This window comes from Bufo bufo, chromosome 1, assembly GCF_905171765.1.
Source record: "Bufo bufo chromosome 1, aBufBuf1.1, whole genome shotgun sequence".
NCBI classification, from domain to species: Eukaryota; Metazoa; Chordata; class Amphibia; order Anura; family Bufonidae; genus Bufo; species Bufo bufo.
In genome coordinates, this window is record NC_053389.1 from 240,650,361 (window position 1) to 240,672,494 (window position 22,134).

Sequence of the window (22,134 nt, forward strand, 5' to 3'; positions counted from 1 at the left end):
TCCATCTTCTGTTGAGCTTCAGCTGGTGGACAGATGGCCTTAAGTTCTCCTGCAAAATGTCTTGATAAACTTGGGAATTCATTTTTCCTTCGATGATAGCAATCCGTCCAGGCCCTGACGCAGCAAAGCAGCCCCAAACCATAATGCCCCCACCACCATACTTCACAGTTGGGATGAGGTTTTGATGTTGGTGTGCTGTGCCTCTTTTTCTCCACACATAGTGTTGTGTGTTTCTTCCAAACAACTCAACTTTGGTTTCATCTGTCAACAGAATATTTTGCCAGTACTGCTGTGGAACATCCAGGTGCTCTTGTGCAAACTGTAAACATGCAGCAATGTTTTTTTTGGACAGCAGTGGCTTCCTCTGTGGTATCCTCCCATGAAATCCATTCTTGTTTAGTGTTTTACGTATATTAGATTCGCTAACAGGGATGTTAGCATATGCCAGAGACTTTTATAAGTCTTTAGCTGACACTCTAGGATTCTTCTTCACCTCATTGAGCAGTCTGCGCTGTGCTCTTGCAGTCATCTTTACAGGACGGCCACTCCTAGGGAGAGTAGCAGCAGTGCTGAACTTTCTCCATTTATAGACAATTTGTCTTACCGTGGACTGATGAACAGCAAGGCTTTTGGAGATACTTTTAAACCCTTTCTAGCTTTATGCAAGTCAACAATTCTTAATCGTAGGTCTTCTGAGAGCTCTTTTGTGCAAGGCATCATTCACATCAGGCAATGCTTCTTGTGAAAAGCAAACCCAGAACTGGTGTGTGTTTTTTATAGGGCAGGGCAGCTGTAACCAACACCTCCAATCTCGTCTCATTGATTGGACTCCAGTTGGCTGACACCTCACTCCAATTAGCTCTTGGAGATGTCATTAGTCTAGGGGTTCACATCCTTTTCCACCTGCACTGTGAATGTTTACATGGTGTGTTCAAAAAAAACATGGTAATATTTAATTCTTTGTGTGTTATTAGTTTAAGCAGACTGTGATTGTCTATTGTTGTGACTTAGATGAAGATCAGATCACATTTTATGACCAATTTATGCAGAAATCCATATCATTCTAAAGGGTTCACATACTTTTTCTTGCAACTGTAAATCTGTGAAGTCTAGGATAGCAATAAAAGGGGTCTGAGGAGTGCTCTTCACATCTATATCTGCTGGGATACATTCATAGTATCAGATATTGACATATGTCAGAGAAATTACCATTTTCTGACACTGTCCCGTTTCCTTTAGATGTGTATGAACCAGGCCAGGGGCCTCGTATGCTGCCAAAATTTTGTGCAGTTGCACCCTATTATATAACAAGTTCCCGGTTAATGATTGCCAGCTCTTCTGTCTATTTGCTCTGTGCGGTTTCTGTCACATCAAACAAATAGTTAAATATCGCCACCTGACACCGCTCATGATTGGTTATTGATCGCCCCAGGACATCTACCACCACTTGGGTTCATACAATTCAAGGTCTGTGTGCTTGGCCAATGTCCAGGGAAGAATTTGAGATTGAGAACTGACTGAACAACGACCTCTGATCAGCTTGGGGAAGGGGGGGGGGGATCTGTCCACTTAACAGGTCCATGTCGGATTTGGTTGCGTGTGTAATGCGTGGTGTCAGCTCGTGAAGCTCTAAGCCCTGGATTATCTAGGAAAGGGACTCTCCTCAATCTCTTATGTCTTAGAAAGGCCAAGAACCCAGGCACAGGCTGCTCCTCTCTGACCAGCACCTCCAGGACACCATGCCACTCAGCAGGTCCCTCTCCCTCACGTCCCTCAATGGCCTCCCTCAATGGGATGAGGAGGATCTGCCCATAGAAGACCTCCTGCTCTTTGAGATATCATGGGAAGTCACCAATAAAGGTTTGTAAGCATCTCAAAGTGAGAAAGGAGGGGTCAATTCTATTGTAACTGTAAGGGTTAAAGGGGCGCTCCATCTAAATGACAGCACTGGAGATATCGAGACAGAAAATAGTGATCATGGCGGGCGGGAAGGTTTCTGCATTTCTTGTCACTTATCCTATTTAGGGGAACTACAGTCAGCCTCTTCCCAGCTTGACATGGCTGATAACAGGGAGAAATAGATTGTATTCTCCTGTCCTACAGCCTGTCTGTAACCAGAAATGGCTGATAACAGAGACCAGTAAATTGTATTCACCCGTCCTACTGTCTACTTCTCCCCAGCCTGAAATGGCTGATAACAGGGAGCAATAGATTGCATTCTCCTGTCCTACAGTCAGGCTGACCCCAGCCTACAGATATACACATAGGATAACTAACTGTTGGATGAGTGAGTCAGGTGGCCCCATACACATTAGATGGTTGGCCGAACCCACCAAAATCAGCTAATGTGTATGGCCAGCTTTACTTGCCTTATATCGGGGAATTAGTTTGTCCTACAGTGAAATGTCTGGTGGATATGGAGAGAAGACTGATCACATAGTCAGATTAGATTTATATTGTGAGCTTTTGTGACAAGCCTTGGCTCACTATGTCCTACATAGGATGTGTGAATACACAATATAAAGTGAAATATCTGTATTAAGGGTGAACAATAGTCCTCATCTTCCTCCTCGTCATCGGGAGCGGTGGTTGAGCAGGGGAGCGCTGTCTCCTCTGGTTAATGATTTAAATACGTGATTATTGACAGAAATGTTGAAGTGGAGGATGAAAGGTTATGATAATAGAGGAGAAGAGGTGACACAGAAGGACAGGGATCAGAGCCAGGGACTCCTGCTCCTCACATGTATGACCTAGTCACTGACACTAGGTGGCGCCAAAACACTGTGTATGAGAGAAGGAGTCATTGCTAACTAAGATCTTTACCTACCTATCATGCATACACCAGTCAGCCACAACATTATAACCACCTGCCTAACATCATGTAGGTCCCCACTGTGCTACCGAAATATCTCTGACCCATTAAGGTGTCCTGTGGTATCTGCCACAAAGATGTAAGCAGGAGATCCTTTAAAGGGGTCATCCCGTCTGGGTACCAATATGATTTGCCATAAATGGCTGATGTGTGCTGGGACCCGCTCCTATCTAAGAATGGGGCCCTAATGTGAATGACGAGCACACTATGCTTGCGCAGTATCTTTTCCATTCTTGATATGGGACTTTAAAAAATAGCCGAGCACGCATGGCAATTTTTGGCAGTCCCATAGCAGTAAAAAGGCAAAGACATAGCGCATGCACGGCTACCCCTCTTTTCACTAATGATGACATTTACACTGCCTGGCCCTGTCAATCAAAGTGCAGAGGGCACGGCAGTTGCACAGAGAGCAGCACCTCTAGGTGTAACAGCAACACCCCCGTTGTTCCTAGAGGCTCATTTGCATATATTAAAACATCATTTCTTTTGCAATGCGGGCACATATGAACATGGGACCAACACAGATGCCTTCAGCTGCCAAGCGTGCATACAATGGCACAGTCGGTTTCATACAATAGGTACAAATCTGCTGACAGATGCCCTTTAATTCCTGTAAGATGTGAGGCAAGGCCTCCATGTATCTGACTTATTTTTCTAGTATATTTCATAGATCCTTGATCAGATTCAAATCTAGGAATTCGGAGTCCAAGCCATCAACTTGAACTCAAACCATTCTGGAACAATTTTTGTAGTGCGGCAGGGAGCATTAACCTGCTGGAAGAGGCCACTGCCATTAGGGAACACTGCCAACATGATAGGGCATACTTGATCTGCAACAATGTTTAGGTAGGTAGTATGTGTTAAGGTAACATTTACCTGAAAGCCAGAGCCCAAAGTTTCCCAGCAGAGCATTGCCCAAAGCATCATGCGACTACCACCACCTGCTTGTCTTCATCCCCAAGTTAAGGCCTCCTGCACACGGATGCGGACCCATTCACTTCAATGGGTCCGCAAATCCGGAGATGCGGAATAGTGCGGAATGGAAGCACGGAACGGAACCCTACGAAGCACTACAGAGTGCTTCCATGGGGATTCGTCCTGTACTTACGTTCCGCAAAAAGATAGAACATGTCCTATCTTTTTGCGGAACGGGCGTATTGCAGACCCATTAAAGTGAATGGGTCCCCGATCGGCTGCGGCTGCCCCACGGTCGTTGTTCGTGCATTGCGGCCCGCAACTTGCAGGCTTCAGCACGGCCACGGGGTGCACACATTTGTGTGCAGGAGACCTAAGGTGTGTTTATATCTACATTGGCGGCTCCATTACAGATCCTGCTTAAAAGAAAAACAGGCCAAAATAGTGCAGTAAGCCACGTTATTTTGTACAGTAAAATGCTGGACACCATGATAGAAATCTGATGGACCCCTTTGTAGTTAGTGGGGTCCTTCAAGTGGCATTGGTGTTCATCATCTGACAGATTTGGGACTACCATAATTTTTATTGTGTTTCTCCTATGATGGAACAGAACAGCAGAACTGGTTAGCAGATGTATGACAATGTGAATGAGCCCCTAGTGACACACACGCATCCAACTGTCCACATACTGTAAAAGAATCCGATCAGGCCACCTTCTTTCATTGCTCTGTGGTTCAGTTTGAACGCTTAGAAGCCCATTTTAGGCACCAGATGCAGTCAAAGACCTGTGCATTGTGTAATATTCTTCTTATAGTAATGTGTAGAAATCCCTACTCTCCCCTACCCCCACTTCAGGGAATAGAAAATCCTCTCATAATTTCCTTCCCTTGGTTTGGAGACAACTGCTGAGGAAGCTTTTACTTCATAAATCCTGTGATTAAGTTACAACTAAGCACCTGCCATGCCACACAATGATAACCAGGGCCCTTTAAGACAGAAAAAGAGTACGTGTTATCATGACGCCAGTTGCAGTGAAGCTACAAGGGCACAGGGCCCCTTTTAGTGATGTAGTAGATGGTACCCAGGTGTAGGAATGCCAGAGTGGTGTAGGGTAGCCTATAATGTCCCTTAATGTTGGTGCATGTGTCACGGTGCTCCTACCTGAATACGCTGGACCCTAGGCGTTGGCTCTGCAGCAATGAAAAGGGAGTAGTTGATGAAAGGGATGAGGAATTAAATTTATCCCAGACCTTGTGATGAAGTTGATAACAGCTTTACTTTGCATAAACGTTTCTCCAAACAGTTTCAGGCTTTATCTTGGTTCCAGCAGGCTTTGGCATTAACTGTGGCAGGCAAACTCATCTCTGCTACATCTGTTGCTCTCTGGCTCTGCTGTGCTGACAGGATAGCTGAATAACTTAGCTTTCTCTGGGTGCTGCAACTTATCTCTGTAGTCTGACTCTAAACTGTCCAGGGAACGTTACTCCTGGCTTCAGAGGCTTCCAGCTTCTGCCTCCATGTCCAGCTGAGCTGAAGGTGCTCTAGCTGGTCCAGACAGGGCTCATCAAACAGGGATGTACTCCTGCTGACTTCCCCTAGAAGGTCTAAGCTAGACTTACTCCAAACTGAACTCCTCCCTCCCTGCAGCAAGCGGGACACGCCCACCACACCACAGAGGGGGGGTGTTAGAATGGAAGGAAAAGCTCCATTATCTGTACCTGTAGCTCTGCCATTGATGCTGCCACCTGCTGGTGAACCAGGCATATTACACGTAAACATAACAGTTACACGGAAAGAGATATGCACATTATATACCGGTAGGACCTGGAAATAAATACACAGAATGACATTTGGTTAACCATATGAGATATTCGCGGGGTGCAAAGGTGGTAATGCACCTTTGGGGTGTTACATAACCACTGAGAAAAACCAGGTGATGACCACCAACAACTACTGCAACAACACATGGAAAACCATGGAGCGACCACCAGGTGACTCCTTGACCTTACAGCTAATACAGCCAACGAGGGATAGACATGGAGCAGCGACCACCAGGTGATGGCCATCTACATCTATTACAACTACAGAGCATCTACCACTGAGCTATGACCAATAGGTGATGAGTTCCTACAAGTATTACAGCCACAGAAGGACAACCACAGAGCTAGCCTATGACTACCAAGTTATAACCTTCTTCAACTACTATGACCAGAGAGAGAGAATTTTAGAGTTACAATCACCAGGTAAATACCACATAAAATTACTACACCTGCAGCACGCCAGACCTGCAGGGTATTGCGAAGTGAGGTCACGGTTATGGGCAATCGAGGGTTACTCACTGTTTGGAAGAGAACCCTGGGCAGGAATGCGCAGTGAAGGAGAGGCTGACACAAAGTTCCTCTGGGGCACACTCTGTATGTAGGGACCAGGCCCGATGGTGGATGAGGTCCCTTTAAGGATCGCGACGCCAGTGCCTGTAACGGTGGCACACCGGTTTCCAGTAGCAATAAGTGAGGTACACAGGTGGTATAGTGAACCAAACGTTGATTACTTTAAACAGTCCACCTTTGTACATACAGATGATGATGCAGTCCCTTATATCAATGTTCCACAAGCAGTCTTATTCTCAACAATATGGCAGATAATAATCTTGCAAGATACTCGGAGGGTACACAATTAATGCTTCACAGACCAGGCTGCACTATCTCACAGCTATTCTGGCTGGCTGTATCCCAAGGCCCGGATGCCTAAATGCTGGCTTTAATCCTTGGTAGTTAATCTTCCTCCCGTATTGACCCTTGCTCTCACTTTATAGTACCTCTGCCTATCAGCTTACTTATCTGAGCTGGTTGTACTGGCACTGCTTGGCTTGAGGGTGTCTGCAGGTTTCTCCCAGGAGGCACATTTCTTCTCTTGGGGTAATCTTCTGAGCTAACTGTGGCTCATGTTATCAACAGGCAGGCTATAATCCTTCACTAGCCTCCTGGTGGCAACTAGCAGCCTGGACTATCTAGCTGCATGTCAGGAGGAGGCCCTCAGCATATCTCTGGCTAAGATGCCCTCTCACTTCTGTGTCCACAGACTCCTGACTACAGACTAACTCCTCCCTGTCTGGGCCTGAACATTTATACTAGGGGCTCCCTATCTCCCTCTAGTGTCTAGGATGCCTAACTACGCCCTAATAGGCCTGCTATGCATGTCACAGGGGAACAATACATGTAAAAACACATAGAAAATACATTAAAGTACATGGTTAAATATAATATCACTGTCCCTTAGGAGTAGGAGTAACACATGACCCAATAGACCCTTGTGTAGTGCCCACCCCTACCTAGTGGGACACTACATACACCCATGCTACAACGTTGCCCGTCCTCGGCGCAACATAAAGGGGCCCTGCCCAGCTGGAGACTGCATCTGGAAGACAAAAATAATGCAAAGCAGGAACATACATCTACATTTGCAAATACATATATATATATATATATATATCAGGCAGTTCTGCTGGCTTAGGAGCAAGCACGGTGAAAAGGGGCGTCGTTCTCTTCTCTCAGGATAGTATAAGGGAACAGGGGGCACTGACCTGGTGCAGCGTATCAAGAAATACCAGGATAGTCCATAATAAAATTGAAGTGCAATTGTCCATAATAAAACACAGTAGTCCCATAGAAAATGCAAACATCAAATAACAATTCTTGGAGGCTCAACGTATATAAATGAGTCCGTACCCAGGTTTCCTTCTTATAATAGATAGTGCAAATGATAAATACTGGAAGATTGCCAAGATAGAATAGCAGAGCAGTATCTCAGAGGCCCATATACATTAGAGTCATCTCTGGGCACATTTCTTTAAAGTAGCAAAAATCTCAGAGGCTCACGTACATTAGAGTCTATCCCTGGGCACATTCCCTTGGAGCGTAAGTTGCATATAAAAGTCACACATTATTAAAAATGGCGTATAAAATAAGTGCTGCAATGTCCCTTAATCAACCTGAAAAGGGGGTTAAAAAGGGTTAAAGGTGCAAACAAAAATTAGCACAACTTGGCTTTTTAGTTCTGGAAGCAGGCAGGAAATCCTGTTAACAATATGGCCTTGATGCCTTTGGTATTTTCAGTGGCTGACCACTACCACTGAGCAGTGGGAAACTGGCAGCAGCAACATGGGCCAAAACAAAGGACTCCTGTCCTGAAAGGGTTAATCCACTTTGATAGGGTCCCTTGGCAAAAAGTAATCACGTAGTGGCCTGGCAGGCCTACTCACAGGGGCATGTCAAATCCACTTGGCATAACAGTGGTATTCCCTGGTTCCATTTGCAAATTGGGCCTGTATTGGGATTCGACAGACGGATGGGCCCACAAAACGGTATTGGGAGGCAACTGCAGCATAAAAGGACCCCTAATTGGTATTGGCCCCATAGGCCTAGGGGTAATTACAGTTAGTGACCGCATCGGTCCAGGCATAATAATCTTGGGCTGCTGCACTGGTCTGGGCACCGCCGCTGCAAGCGGTTCTGTAGGTTCAGGGATGACTGACTCTACGCAGCGGTGTACGGTATAAGAGGGCCTCCTTGGGGGCCTTACTGCAGCTGCAGACACTATAGGTGGACGACTGGCAGGGACAGGTACCCTTACCTTAGACCCAGCGATGTCCGAGTACTGGAGTCTACTACTTTCCTCCTTCTTAGGTGGAGTCCGGATCCTGTCGGTAGCAAGCCGGCGCAGGCCTCGCAGCTGTTCCTCTAGTCGGACGATTTGGTCATCCAGGCTCTCGATTTGGTCATCCAGGCTCTCGGTGACGATGACGCTGTCAGCACAGGTAGAGGAGCTGGCACATCCCGCGCAGCCGCTGCAGTTTCAGATGGGGCGTCTGCTCTTTTCCATTTTCGGATGTTATCCAGGGTAGCATGGAATCGCTCCAAGTTTTCTAACTCTTTTAGAGTCTTCTCCCGGCGGGGCAGCTCAGGGGACGGATACGGGCTCACCCACTTTTCCACCACTGTTGGTTGCCAGAAGACGTTCGGGCCAATGAAGGAGCCCCGCTCTTGAAAGGCATTATGGGCAGGTTCTGGAGAGCGCTCAGGTCCGCGCTCGCAGCCAGTATAGTCCTCGTCTTCTTCCCAGTCCTCCGGCTTCTTTTTGGGACGGGTCACAGCAGTGGCGTAAGGGCCTCGCAGGCCCTCGGCACGGGTAAATTCCACCTCCTTTCCCTCGCGGAGGTTGTGCATGTGTTCCGGGAGGTAGTTAACATAGAGATCCCTGCCGGTGGTATAATCCGTTATGAAGCCGAAGCCTCTGTCTTTCTCAAAGGCCACTACCAACCCCTTTCTCCTTTCCAGGTGGGGTTGGTTGTCAGTGTGGCGCTCGTGCACGGTCTTGGCCAGTTCTTCAAAATAGATCTTGGTTCTGGTCGTCTTTTTTATCGCGGCCTCCCGTATCTCTGCCATAAGTGCCGACCACTTAAATGAGGGCTGGTAAAAGTCTCTCCATGAGCCATAGTAGGGCTCAGGCTGCTTCCTCGGTGGCGGGCAGGTGGGTTTCTCCGGTCCCGGAGAGTAGGCCGGTGGAGCGTCCTCTTGCTCCATATCAGTAGGATTCATTTTTAATCCACCCGGTGCTGACATCTCTTCAGAGCAGTCTTCACTGGTCAACACGCTCGATCCTTCTCTGGAGAGCGACAGGGCGGCACCAATAATTGTAGGCAGACCCTCCCATTGTTCCAGGAAGCCGCCCCCCAGGTACTCCAGCATAGGGGAGGCGGAGTCCATTATAGCAGACATGCTAATTTGTAGACAGGGAGGTGGCGCGGACATACAGCCTTTCCCGCACTTTCAGCAGAAGGTGCCAATTTTTCCTGCCAGCAAAGTATGAAGATGACGCAGCAATAACTCCAGTCAAGCTAAGCGGCCATCTTTGAGCAAAACGCTGTCTATTCACTGGCAGCAAGCGGTGGCTTAAATAAACGGCAAACAGTCCATGCAATAATATAATCTTCACACCGCAATTATTACAGTCCTTTGGCCCAGAAATTTTCAATAAACAAGTAGGGCTTGGGCACTTTGTAGGCTTATAATGGCACACAGTTTTGTAATCCACAATGGCGCGAATACGATCGTATCCTGTTCGTGACGCCAATTTATGCAGCACGCCAGACCTGCAGGGTATTGCAAAGTGAGGTCACAGTTATGGGCAATCGAGGGTTACTCACTGTTTGGAAGAGAACCCTGGGCAGGCATGCGGCAGTGAAGGAGAGGCTGACACAAAGTTCCTCTGGGGCACACTCTGTATGTAGGGACCAGGCCTGATGGTGGCTGTGGTGCCCTGGATATTGCGGGTGTTTTTAGTGCCTGGGGCAAGGTCCCTTTAAGGATCGCGACGCCAGTGCCTGTAACAGTGGCACACCGGTTTCCATTAGCAATAAGTGAGGTACACAGGTGGTATAGTGAACCAAATGTTGCTTTACTTTAAACAGTCCAACTTTGTACATACAGATGATGATGCAGTCCCTTATATCAATGTTCCACAAGCAGTCTTATTCTCAACAATATGGCAGGTAATAATCTTGCAAGATACTCGGAGGGTACACAATTAATGCTTCACAGACCAGGCTGCACTATCTCCACAGCTATTCTGGCTGGCTGTATCCCAAGGCCCGGATGCCTAAATGCTGGCTTTAATCCTTGGTAGTTAATCTTCCTCCCGTATTGACCCTTGCTCTCACTTTATAGTACCTCTGCCCATCAGCTTACTTATCTGAGCTGGTTGTACTGGCACTGCTTGGCTTGAGGGTGTCTGCAGGTTTCTCCCAGGGGGCACATCTCTTCTCTTGGGGTAATCTTCTGAGCTAACTGTGGCTCACTTTATCATCAGGCAGGCTATAATCCTTCACTAGCCTCCTGGTAGCAACTAGCAGCCTGGACTATCTAGCTGCATGTCAGGAGGAGGCCCTCAGCATATCTCTGGCTAAGATGCCCTCTCACTTCTGTGTCCACAGACTCCTGACTACAGACTAACTCCTCCCTGTCTGGGCCTGAACACTTATACTAGGGGCTCCCTATCTCCCTCTAGTGTCTAGGATGCCTAACTACACCCTAATAGGCCTGCTATGCATGTCACAGGGGAACAATACATGTAAAAACATATAGAAAATACATTAAAGTGCATGGTTAAATATAATATCACTGTCCCTTAGGAGTAGGAGTAACACGTGACCCAATTGACCCTTCTGTAGTGCCCACCCCTACCTAGTGGGACACTACACACCCACAGAGGAATAAACACCACTGAGGAAAACCTAGGGATGAAAACTACAAGTATTACAGAAATTCAGTAGCAACCACAGGTTTTGCATCCACAGAACAACAATCACTAAGCAATTACATAGTTGGTAAGGTTGAAAACTACACCTTAAATGATTATCACCTATGACTACTACAAATATAGAGGAAAAGCCACGGTGTAAGGACCACTAAGTAGTGATAAAATACAACATCCACAGAGGGACAGACACAGAGTGACAACCATCAGGTGGTGACCATAATCAACTAATACATTCACGGAGGGACAATCAATGATCATTGACAACCAGGTGATGACCATCTACATGTACTAAATTCACAGAGGAACAGCCATAGAGTGAGGTCCACCAGGTGGTGACCACATACAACTACATTTACAGAGGAACAGCCAATGACTACCAGAAGATGACCACCTACAACTAATGCATCCAGAGAGGGACATCCATATGAACCAACAAATACTGGATGAGAACCTATAGGTGCTAACCACATAAAATTATTATAACCACAGATGGACAGTCATAAACAAACAAATACTGAATGAGGACCACCTGGTGATGATCACATACAAATAGTAAAACCACAGGTACAGCCATGGAGTTAAGACCACCTACAAGTACTGCAATCACAGAGGGACAATCACTGAGCAATAACAACCAAGTAATGACCACCTACTGTACAACTACTACAACCATAGAATGATAGACACAAATTGAAGACCATCAGGTTGACCACTAGCAACTACTACAACCAAAGAAAAATGATCACCAGTTGATGACCACATACACTACTAGAACCACAGGGCAATGACCCAGAAGGTGATGACAACCTACAACCACAGATTGAACCAATGGGCAACGACCACCAGCAGATGACTACATGATGACTACATGAAACTAGTACAGTCATAGAGTAAAAACTATGCAGCACTGTCAGCCAGGAGATGAGCACTTACAACTATTACAATCGTCAACCACAAATTAGGAAAGTCACGCACAAGCAATCAATATAAGCAATCGCAAATAGTCTAACAATAACGTCTTGTCTTGTGACTAAAAGGTTCACTCATAATATTGTCAACCAACTACAATGGTCAGGGCATCTCACCTAGGCTGGAGTTTCCATTAGATAGAAGATTTATGTGCCTATGGCAGCTCTGGTTCCAGACCTTTTTTTATCAGATAAGTGCAGCGACCAGGCCGCAGTGGTGTGAGTGAGTGCAGAAATGGCTAGATAGGTGTATTAGCTGTACTCACAGTTCTGAAGCTCCCTGGACCAACATGCAGTGACTGGAAGGGTGCACTGATTGTTCCCTTTGGGGCACACTCTGGTTCTTGGCGGTTGAGGTACCCTAGGGTGACCACTTGGTTCACCCCCAAAAGCCAGACATTCTAGCCACACCCCCGACTCCACTAAGCCACGCGTCCTGCCGGCGAAGGAAAAAAATGTACAGGAAGAGCGTAGAGTGAGCTGCGGGTGGGGTGGGGGCTTCTCCATGTTCTGCCCTCTCTTACATGGAGGGTGACACCAGCCCAATCTAATGGTGGCTATTAATATGGCCTGTGGTTACCTTGTACAAATACATACATATGCAGATATTGCATATTAAAGCATATACATTTTATTAAATCTGCAGTTTGCAGTATACAGAGACCTTTTGGAGCAGGATCTTGCATAAGTATGGCTCGGTGTGCTGTGAGTACTGGGGAGTCTCTGCAGTGATTACAGAGTGACTTTGGGGGGGGGGGGGGGGGGGCACTGATGTGACTACCAGGGCAGTTGAGGAACAGCTATGATAACTGGGGAAGGGTAAGGCATTTCTGTGACTACTGGGGGTGGGGAGGCACTGATGTGACTACTGGAAAAAGTGAGGAACTGCTTTGATTAATGGGGGACAGTGAGTCACTGTTGTGATTACAGGAGGAAGGGAAGACGCTGATGTGATTACTGGAGAAGGTTAGGCACTGCTTTGATTACTGTGGAATAGTGAGGCCCTGTTATGATTACAGGGGGAAAGGGAGGCACTGATGTCACATCTGGAGAAGGTGATGAACTGCTTTGATTACTGTAGAATAGTGAAGCCCTGCTGTGACTACAGAGAGGCGCTGATGTTACTACTGTGTAGGTTGAGGCATGGCTGTGAATGGAAGGGAGGCAAAGATGTGATTTATGGAGAGGGTGGCGCAATGCAGGTTGTAACTCAAGATCAGTACAGGATATGTACCAGCAGAATAACGAGTGCAGCTCTGTAGTATAATTCAGCATGTAACTCCAGATTAGTACAGGATAAGTAATGTATGAACAGAGTGAATCCACCAGCAGAATAGTGAGTGCAGCTCTGGAGTATAATACAGGATGTAACTCAGGATCAGTACAGGATAAGTAATGTATGTACACAGTGACTCCACCAGCAGAATAGTGAGTGCAGCTCTGGAGTATAATACAGGATGTAACTATAAGAGCGCCCAAAATCGCAAACTATATCAGCCCTAGTCTATACCAGGAAAAGAAAAAATCGCAACCAGTCTGGCTTAAGACCAAAGGGAGTTATAGGTGTGGACATCTTAAGTGCATCTGTGGCATGCATATGTCTATCTCTAAGACTTTTGTTTCAGCTTCAAATGATAGAGTATTTCAAATGAAATCGTATTTTAACTGTAACACTACTCATGCAGTTTATTTAATTACATGCAAAAAATGCAAGCTGCAGTATGTGGGGTGTACCATCAATGCCATCAAAACTAGAATAGGCAAACACATTTCTGATGTGCCCCACCATGGCAGTCGCAATGTATCTGCAGCTAGTCTGCATTTTGCTGTTTGCTATGGTGGGGACACATCGGATTTGGTGGTACAGGACATAGAAAGAGTTTTTTTGCCTAAACGTGGAGGAGGCCACAGAAGAAAATTATTAAATAGAGAATCCTTATGGATTTTTGCATTAAATACGCGTCAACCAGATGGTCTGAATAAACGTTTGGACTTAATCTTGCAACAATAATTTACACTTTCAGAGTCCCCGTAGCTTTCCTTTTTCAGGAACCCAATCTCTCCTTTTTATTATATTCTATTATTTTCCTAGCCAGTATATATCTTATGTGTTTTCTTGCATGGTCTTTTTTACTATGTATTGTATGGTTTTTTCCCTTTTTTATTTTCATGAGAAGAGTTGTTTAAAGGCGTGGCGTTCCTTTGAGGGCATTTGCAGTCATGTGAACACAATTAGTAAAAAAAACAGGTGCAGTTTCCCTTTTAAAAGGTGCCACTTTTAATGTCTTACTGTGTCACGAGGAAGGGCTTGAATTGTTTCTGGTAGCCCGAAACGCGTAGACGAGACTTTTTGTAACTATTGGATGAGATTTTACCGCAAGCAAAATAAAGATTCCTTTTATCGAAGTGGAGCTGGATTTCTTGAATCTTTTTCGCATCTATGCTACCCGGGCCTGACTCGGGCATACCGTGCTCACAGGTGAAGGAGGGGGCAGGTGAGAGCTGCTGAACTTTCCTTTTCTAGGATGTAACTTAGGATCAGTGCAGGATAAGTAATGTAATGTATGTACACAGTGACTACACCAGCAGAATAGCGAGTGCAGCTCTGGAGTATGATACAGGATGTAACTCAGGATTAGTACAGGATAAGTAATGTAATGTATGCACACAGTGACTACACCAGCAGAATAGCGAGTGCGAGTGCAGCTCTGGAGAATAATACGGGATGTAACTTAGGATCAGTACAGGATAAGTAATGTAATGTAAATACACAGTGACTACACCAGCAGAATAGTGAGTGCAGCTCTGGAGTATAATACAGGATGTAACTCAGGATCAGTGCAGGATAAGTAATGTAATGTAAATACACAGTGACTACACCAGCAGAATAGTGAGTGCAGCTCTGGAGTATAATACAGGATGTAACTCAGGATCAGTGCAGGATAAGTAATGTAATGTATGCACACAGTGACTACACCAGCAGAATAGCGAGTGCGAGTGCAGCTCTGGAGAATAATATGGGATGTAACTTAGGATCAGTACAGGATAAGTAATGTATGTACACAGTGACTCCACCAGCAGAATAGCGAGTGCAGCTCTGGAGTATGATACAGGATGTAACTCAGGATCAGTACAGTATAACTAATGTATGTACACAGTGACTCCACCAGCAGAATAGCGAGTGCAGCTCTGGAGTATGATACAGGATGTAACTCAGGATTAGTACAGGATAAGTAATATGATGTATGTCTGCATATATAGTGTGCTAATTATACCTATTTTACTCTCAGTTGGAGGCATCTACACAGTGATCCAAACTAAAGCTAAAATAACCGTGGATGAGTGGGGAGACAACTACTTCATGATGGGTCCATACTATGAGCAAAATGTGAGGACGCAGGTTGAAATCTGTGACCCTCCGTTGCCAGCACTCAAGAAAGCCATGGATGCGCTGCAGTCTCAGGGATGTCAGGTACAGTAATCTCTTCATTACAGAGGATTACTTGGGGTTTTAACAATTGGGAATCTTGTTTTATTTTCAGCAGATAAATTAAATCAAACGTCCGCAGATCCTATTAGAGATTTATTTTCCTGACAAGTATCCAATTACATACAAAGCTGACCGGCAGCGAATCTGCAATTATGTGTGTTGTCTGTGAGCAGGTGCTTAAAGCGACGCTCCACCATTCATAATGTGTGCCCTCTTGATGATCTGGTGCAAGAGAGAAGCAGAGGAGCACTGTGGTTTTTTTTTATAAATAAGGTTTCAATTGCACCCAATGTCTTACATTTCTGCTTGTTTTCAGTGAATTGAAACATTCTCCTTTTTTTTAAGTCAAATCTGATAACCCTTCCTATTCAAACAGCTGAGGGTTCCTCAGAGTGTCTCAGTGTAGACATTTTTAAATGCTGAAGGGTAAGGAAAGGAGAAGGACAAGTTTAAACCTTACTGGGTTCAACATTTTAAAACAGTCCTTCCAATCAGATGTATGTGCAGGACTAGCTCAAAAGTAAATTTAAAGGGAAACTGTCACCTTGAACACAGTATCTGGGCTGCAGGCAGCAGGTTATAGAGCAGGAGGAGCTGAGCAGATTGATATATAGTTTTATGGGAAAAGATTCAGTATAACGTGTATTTCATTCATTTATATTCCTGCTCATTCTGGGCTTTGAAGTGAAGGAGGCGGTCCTATTGGTGTGTATACAGAGATAGCTGTCAATCACTGATAGGACCGCCTCCTGGACTTCAAAGCCAAGAATCTGCAGGAATTTAAATGAATAAAATACAAGTTCTGCTGAATCTTTTCCCATAAAACTATATATTAGTCTGCTCAGCTCCTCCTGCTCTATAACATGCTGCTTTCATATTAATTAGCAGTTTCATGGTGACAGGTTCCCTTTAACCACCTCAGCCCCCCTAGCTTAAACACCCTTAATGACCAGACCACTTTTTACAATTCTGCACTACACTACTTTCACCGTTTATTGCTCGGTCATGCAACTTACCACCCAAATGAATTTTACCTCCTTTTCTTCTCACTATTAGAGCTTTCATTTGGTGGTATTTCATTGCTGCTGACATTTTTACTTTTTTTGTTATTAATCGAAATTTACCGAAATTTTTGCAAAAAAAATGACATTTTTCACTTTCAGTTGTAATTTTTTTTTTTAAAAACTACATTTATATATAAATTTTTCTCTAAATTTATTGTTCTACATGTCTTTGATTAAAAAAAAATGTTTGGGTAAAAAAAAATGGTTTGGGTAAACGTTATAGCGTTTACAAACTATGGTACAAAAATCTGAATTTCCGCTTTTTGAAGCAGCTCTGACTTTCTGAGCACCTGTCATGTTTCCTGAGGTTCTGCAATGCCCAGACAGTAAAAACACCCCACAAATGACCCCATTTCGGAAAGTAGACACCCTAAGGTATTCGCTGATGGGCATAGAGAGTTCATAGAACTTTTTATTTTTTTGTCACAAGTTAGCGGAAAATGATGATTTTTTTTTTATTGATTTTTTTCCTTACAAAGTTTCATATTCCACTAACTTGTGACAAAAAATAAAAACTTCCATGAACTCACTATGCCCATCACGAAATACTTCGGGGTGTCTTCTTTCCAAAATGGGGTCACTTGTGGGGTAGTTATACTGCCCTGGCATTTTAGGGGCCCTAATGCGCGAGAAGTAGTTTGGAATCAAAATGTGTAAAAAATGCCCTGTGAAATCGGAAAGGTGCTCTTTGGAATGTGGGCCCCTTTGCCCACGTAGGCTGCAAAAAAGTGTCACACATGTGGTATCGCCGTACTCAGGAGAAGTTGGGCAATGTGTTTTGGGGTGTCTTTTTACATATACTCATGCTGGGTGAGAGAAATATCTCGGCAAAAGACAACTTTTCCCATTTTTTTATACAAAGTTGGCATTTGACCGAGATATTTAACTCACCCAGCATAGGTATATGTATAATGACACCCCAAAACACATTGCCCAACTTCTCCTGAGTACGGCGATACCACATGTGTGACACTTTTTTGCAGCCTAGGTGGGCAAAGGGGCCCACATTCCAAAGAGCACCTTTAGGATTTCACAGGGCATTTTTTACACATTTTGATTTCAAACTACTTCTCACGCATTAGGGCCCCTAAAATGCCAGGGCAGTATAACTACCCAACAAGTGACCCCATTTTGGAAAGAAGACACCCCAAGGTATTTCGTGATGGGCATAGTGAGTTCATGGAAGTTTTTATTTTTTGTCACAAGTTAGTGATATATGAGACTTTGTAAGAAAAAAAATCATCATTTTCCGCTAACTTGTGACAAAAAATAAAAAATTCTAGGAACTCGCCATGCCCCTCACGGAATACCTTGGGGTGTCTTCTTTACACATTTTGATTTCAAACTGCTTCTCACGCATTAGGGCCCCTAAAATGCCAGGGCAGTATAAATACCCCACATGTGACCCCATTTTGGAAAGAAGACACCCCAAGGTATTCTGTGAGGGGCATGGCGAGTTCATAGAAGTTTTTTTTTTTGGCACGCCGCTGGCAGGCTGCAGATCCACTCGCTTACCTTCGGTTGCTGTGAACGCGCGCGCCTGTGTGCGCGCGTTCACAGGAAATCTCGCCTCTCGCGATAGGACGCGTATATGCGTCCAGGAGGAATAACAGGGCCGCCGCCAGGATGCAATCCTGCGTACGGCGGTCCTGAGCTGGTTAAACTTCTGAAATAATGTATTTACACCAAGAAGTGACATTGAATATTATGAGGGTGAATTAGTGCAGAACTTTCTGTCATACAATGATTAACACTATAGCTGAGTAGGAGAATACTCCATTTTGTTGCAGAAGAGATTTAGCATTGCACAGCTCCTATTGGTATTTGGGGTATATAGGGTGTATAGATGCAGTCATCCTGTGAAGGCCCTGGCATGAGAATCCTCTGGTTGATCAAGTAGGGAGGGTCTGTGCCATGATATAAAGCGGGCAGCATGTAATCTCATCTGTGATTGGCTCTCTCCCAGGTGTACTTTGGCCGCTGGCTGATTGAGGGCAGTCCATACGTCCTGCTGTTTGACATTGGCTCAGCTGCTTGGAATATTGACAGATGGAAAGGAGAATTTTGGGAGGCCTGTAATGTGGGGATCCCCTTCAATGACCGAGAGGCTAATGATGCATTACTGTTTGGGTCTCTGACAGCCTGGTTCCTAAAGGAGGTGAGTCCTGTTCATGAACGTACCTACCCTTTCTGATGCCTGAAGTGAAAAGTCAATTCTAATGATGCAGACTGCCAATAGACAATTGACATGTCAGAAACTCATTTCACACAGGAGGAGAGGACTTCTATAGATCCTTTTCAGATGTTCTAGTAGAAGGCTGCTGCCAGTCTGGCACTTTGAAATGCTAAGGGTAAAATCCATGGTGAGATTCTTAGAAAATTTTATGGCAAAACCCAAGGAAGCAAATTTGCTGCAGATATTTGGGGCTTGTCGTGAGCTGAAAACCTCCACTGGACGTAAAAATATATTTGTCGGTCATCACTCTATCATTTAATGATTTACACTACTCGATAATCGTGCAGTTTTTCGCTAATTTACGCGATAATCAGCTTGTGTAAAGGTACCTTTAGGCTCCAGCGCTGTCTGCCCCAGTCACTAGTCTATGACTAGGATGGCTGAAGCTGAATGCATGCCATACAGACAGCCAGGAACAGGCATGCACGCACATACACAGCATACACACAAATACAACATACACACACAATACTCTATAGAAGGATTTTCTGTGCCTAAAAAGCTACTAAATAGTATTACAGTCTTAATATTAAAGGCATATTCCCATGTTAGACATTGGTGAAATATCGCTAGGATATGCCACCAGTATCAGATAGGCACAGGCCCTACCTCTGGGAACCTATTTCCAGAATGGGCCCCCCAAAGTAAAACAGAGCGCACCGCACAAGCGAGGCCACAGTTCATTCAATGCTATGGAAGTTCTGAAAATAGCCTATTTCTAGCAGTCCCACAGAGATGAATGGAGAGGTGACCATACATGCGCAGTACAGTCTCCATTCACTGCTATTCAATGCCACCAATGTCTGAGATGGTTATAACCCTTTAAATAAATAGTAATACTCTTTAGCAGCTTGTTAGGCACAGAAAATCCCACCGTTACAACGTAGCTGTTCTATATAGTAGTGGTAAATTTGCGGCCTGTACAGAATATGTGCGGTTCAATTGCCAGCAGAAACCTGTGAAATAATTTCTTTACTAAAAGCTATGGCAGAAAAATGGAACGTTTTCTTTTATGGTGGAAAGTAAATTTTTCTGCAAATGTATTGTTACTAAAAAATAACAGAGCAAACCCATTACAACGAAGACATTTTTGTAACATACTTACAATTAAATATCAAAAAACAGTATTTCTTATCCCTGTAATTATAATAACCTACACCAGGGACCAGCAACCTTTGGCTTTGCAGCTGCTGTGAAACTACAACTCCCAGCATGTACACTTACTCAGCTGTTTTTATAACTGACATAGAAGTGAAAAGAAGATTCTGGGAGTTGTAGTTCAGAACAGCTGGAGTGCCGGTGGTTGCTGATCCCTGACCTATACAATATAGTGAGCACATTATGTTGGGTGATCGGTAAACATTATATAACTAAAACAAACATTTTTTTCCCATTTAGCTAATAATAAAAGTTGGCAGAAATTAAAAAGTTACTTATTTGTATGACAAAATGGCCTAACCTAAAAAATAAAGTTATGGCTGTTATAGCGAAGATTGTAGGAAGAAAGGCTGAGGGAAGCCTACATGGTTTGCTTGTATGGGGCCCTAAATTTCCTGGTGACAGTCCTGACTCTGGTCTTAATAGTGGCCGCTCCTAGTACTACCACCCCCACTTTCCAACATTCTCTCCAACTTCTCAGGAATGGAATAGGTGGAACTTGATGGTCCAGGTCCACATTGTATATCACCACAGAATATGATGGTGCTATACAAATAATAATATGCTCACATCCTGCTATCCCTACTGTAACAAGCTCTCCAGCCATAATGACCACTTTAGGACCAGTCACACAGGCATTCATATCTGGGCTGTTTCTTTCAGCTGACCGATCAGTTCCATGACAAGCCGAACATTATCGCTCATTTCCATGAGTGGCAAGCCAGCGCTGGGCTAATACTATCAAGGTTCCGCAAACTGCCTGTGGCTACGATATTCACCACCCACGCCACCCTGCTGGGGCGGTACTTGTGTGCGGCCAGTGTAGACTTCTACAACAGGCTTGATCAGGTAAGGCTGCCTACAATGCATTCCCTATAAGTCTTCAGACCCTCTCGCTATTTTCTCATCATTCTGCACTCAATACTCCATAATAAGAAAGTGAAAACAGAATGTTCAAAATCTTAGCTAATTTATTGAATGGGAAAAATGAAAATATTACATTGACATAAGTATTACTTAGGACTTAGTTGAAGCACCTTTGTCAGAGATTACAGCCTTGAGTCTTCTTGTGTATGATGGGGATTTTATGCCATTCTTCTCTGCAGAGCCTCTCAAGCTGTGTCAGGTTGTGGGGGACGATTGATTGACAACCATTTTCAGTTCTCTTCAGAGATGTTCAATTGGGTTCAAGTCAGGGCTTTGGTTGGGTTACTCAAGGACATTGACAGAGTTATTCCTAAACCACTCCTGTGTTGTCTTGGCTGTGTGCTTAGGGTCATTGTCTTGTTGGAAGATGAACCTTCAGCCCAGTCTGATGTCTAGACCGCTGTAGATCATGTTTTCATTAATAATATCTCTATATTTTGCTCCATTCAGCCTTCCTTCAACCCTGACCAGTCTCCCTGTCCCAGACGCTGAGAAATACCCCCACAGCAAGATGCTGCCACCATCATACTTCACTGTAGGGATGGTACTGGGCAGGTGATGAGCAGTTCCTGGTTTCTTCCAGACATGACATTTAGAATTGAAGCCAGAACATTCAATCTTATTTCATCAGACCAGATAATCTTGTTTCTCACAGTCTGAGAGTCCTTTATGTGCTATTTTGCAAGCTCTAGGTGGACTTTAAATATGTCTTTTACTGAGAAGAGGCTTCTTTTAGTCACTCTGCCATAAAACAGTTTAGTGGGGTGCTGCAGTGATGATTGACTTTCTGGAAGTGTCTCTCATCTGCACACAGGGTCTTTGGAGCTCAGCCAGAGTGACCATCAGTTTCTTGGTCACCTATATTCCCATGCCCTTCTTTAAATACTTAAAAACTTAACTTAAAAGGACGGCCAGCTCTAGGAACAGTTCTGGTAGTTCTAAACATCTTGCTTTTAAGAATTATGGAGGTCAATGTGCTCTTTGTACCCTTCTCCAGATCTGTGCCTCCACACAAAATCCTATCTCTGGGCTCTATAGGCAGTTGTTTCTTCCTCACAAATTAGTTTTAGTTCTAATATGCATTGTCAGCTGCGAGACATTATATAGACAAGGATGTGTCTTTTCAAAGCATGTCCAATCAACCAAATTTACCACTGGTGGACTCCAATCAACGTGTAAATATCTCA

At 44.5% G+C, this 22,134-nt stretch overlaps 1 protein-coding gene across 3 annotated transcripts in view; it reads left to right on the forward strand.

The window, feature by feature from the left end:
* Positions 1 to 1,540: 1,540 nt before the first annotated feature.
* Positions 1,541 to 22,134, forward strand: part of GYS2 (glycogen synthase 2) — a 92,346-nt gene continuing 71,752 nt past the window's right edge. The window contains exons 1-4 of one of the 3 annotated variants that reach the window (XM_040437804.1): positions 1,542 to 1,860; positions 15,363 to 15,544; positions 18,593 to 18,784; positions 20,684 to 20,869. In XM_040437804.1, coding sequence (XP_040293738.1) covers positions 1,740 to 1,860; positions 15,363 to 15,544; positions 18,593 to 18,784; positions 20,684 to 20,869 — 681 coding nt within the window. In that variant the 5' untranslated portion in view covers positions 1,542 to 1,739. Of the gene's footprint in view, positions 1,879 to 15,362; positions 15,545 to 18,592; positions 18,785 to 20,683; positions 20,870 to 22,134 lie in introns of all 3 variants that reach the window. The other 2 variants (XM_040437820.1, XM_040437813.1) reach the window with 2 other exon arrangements.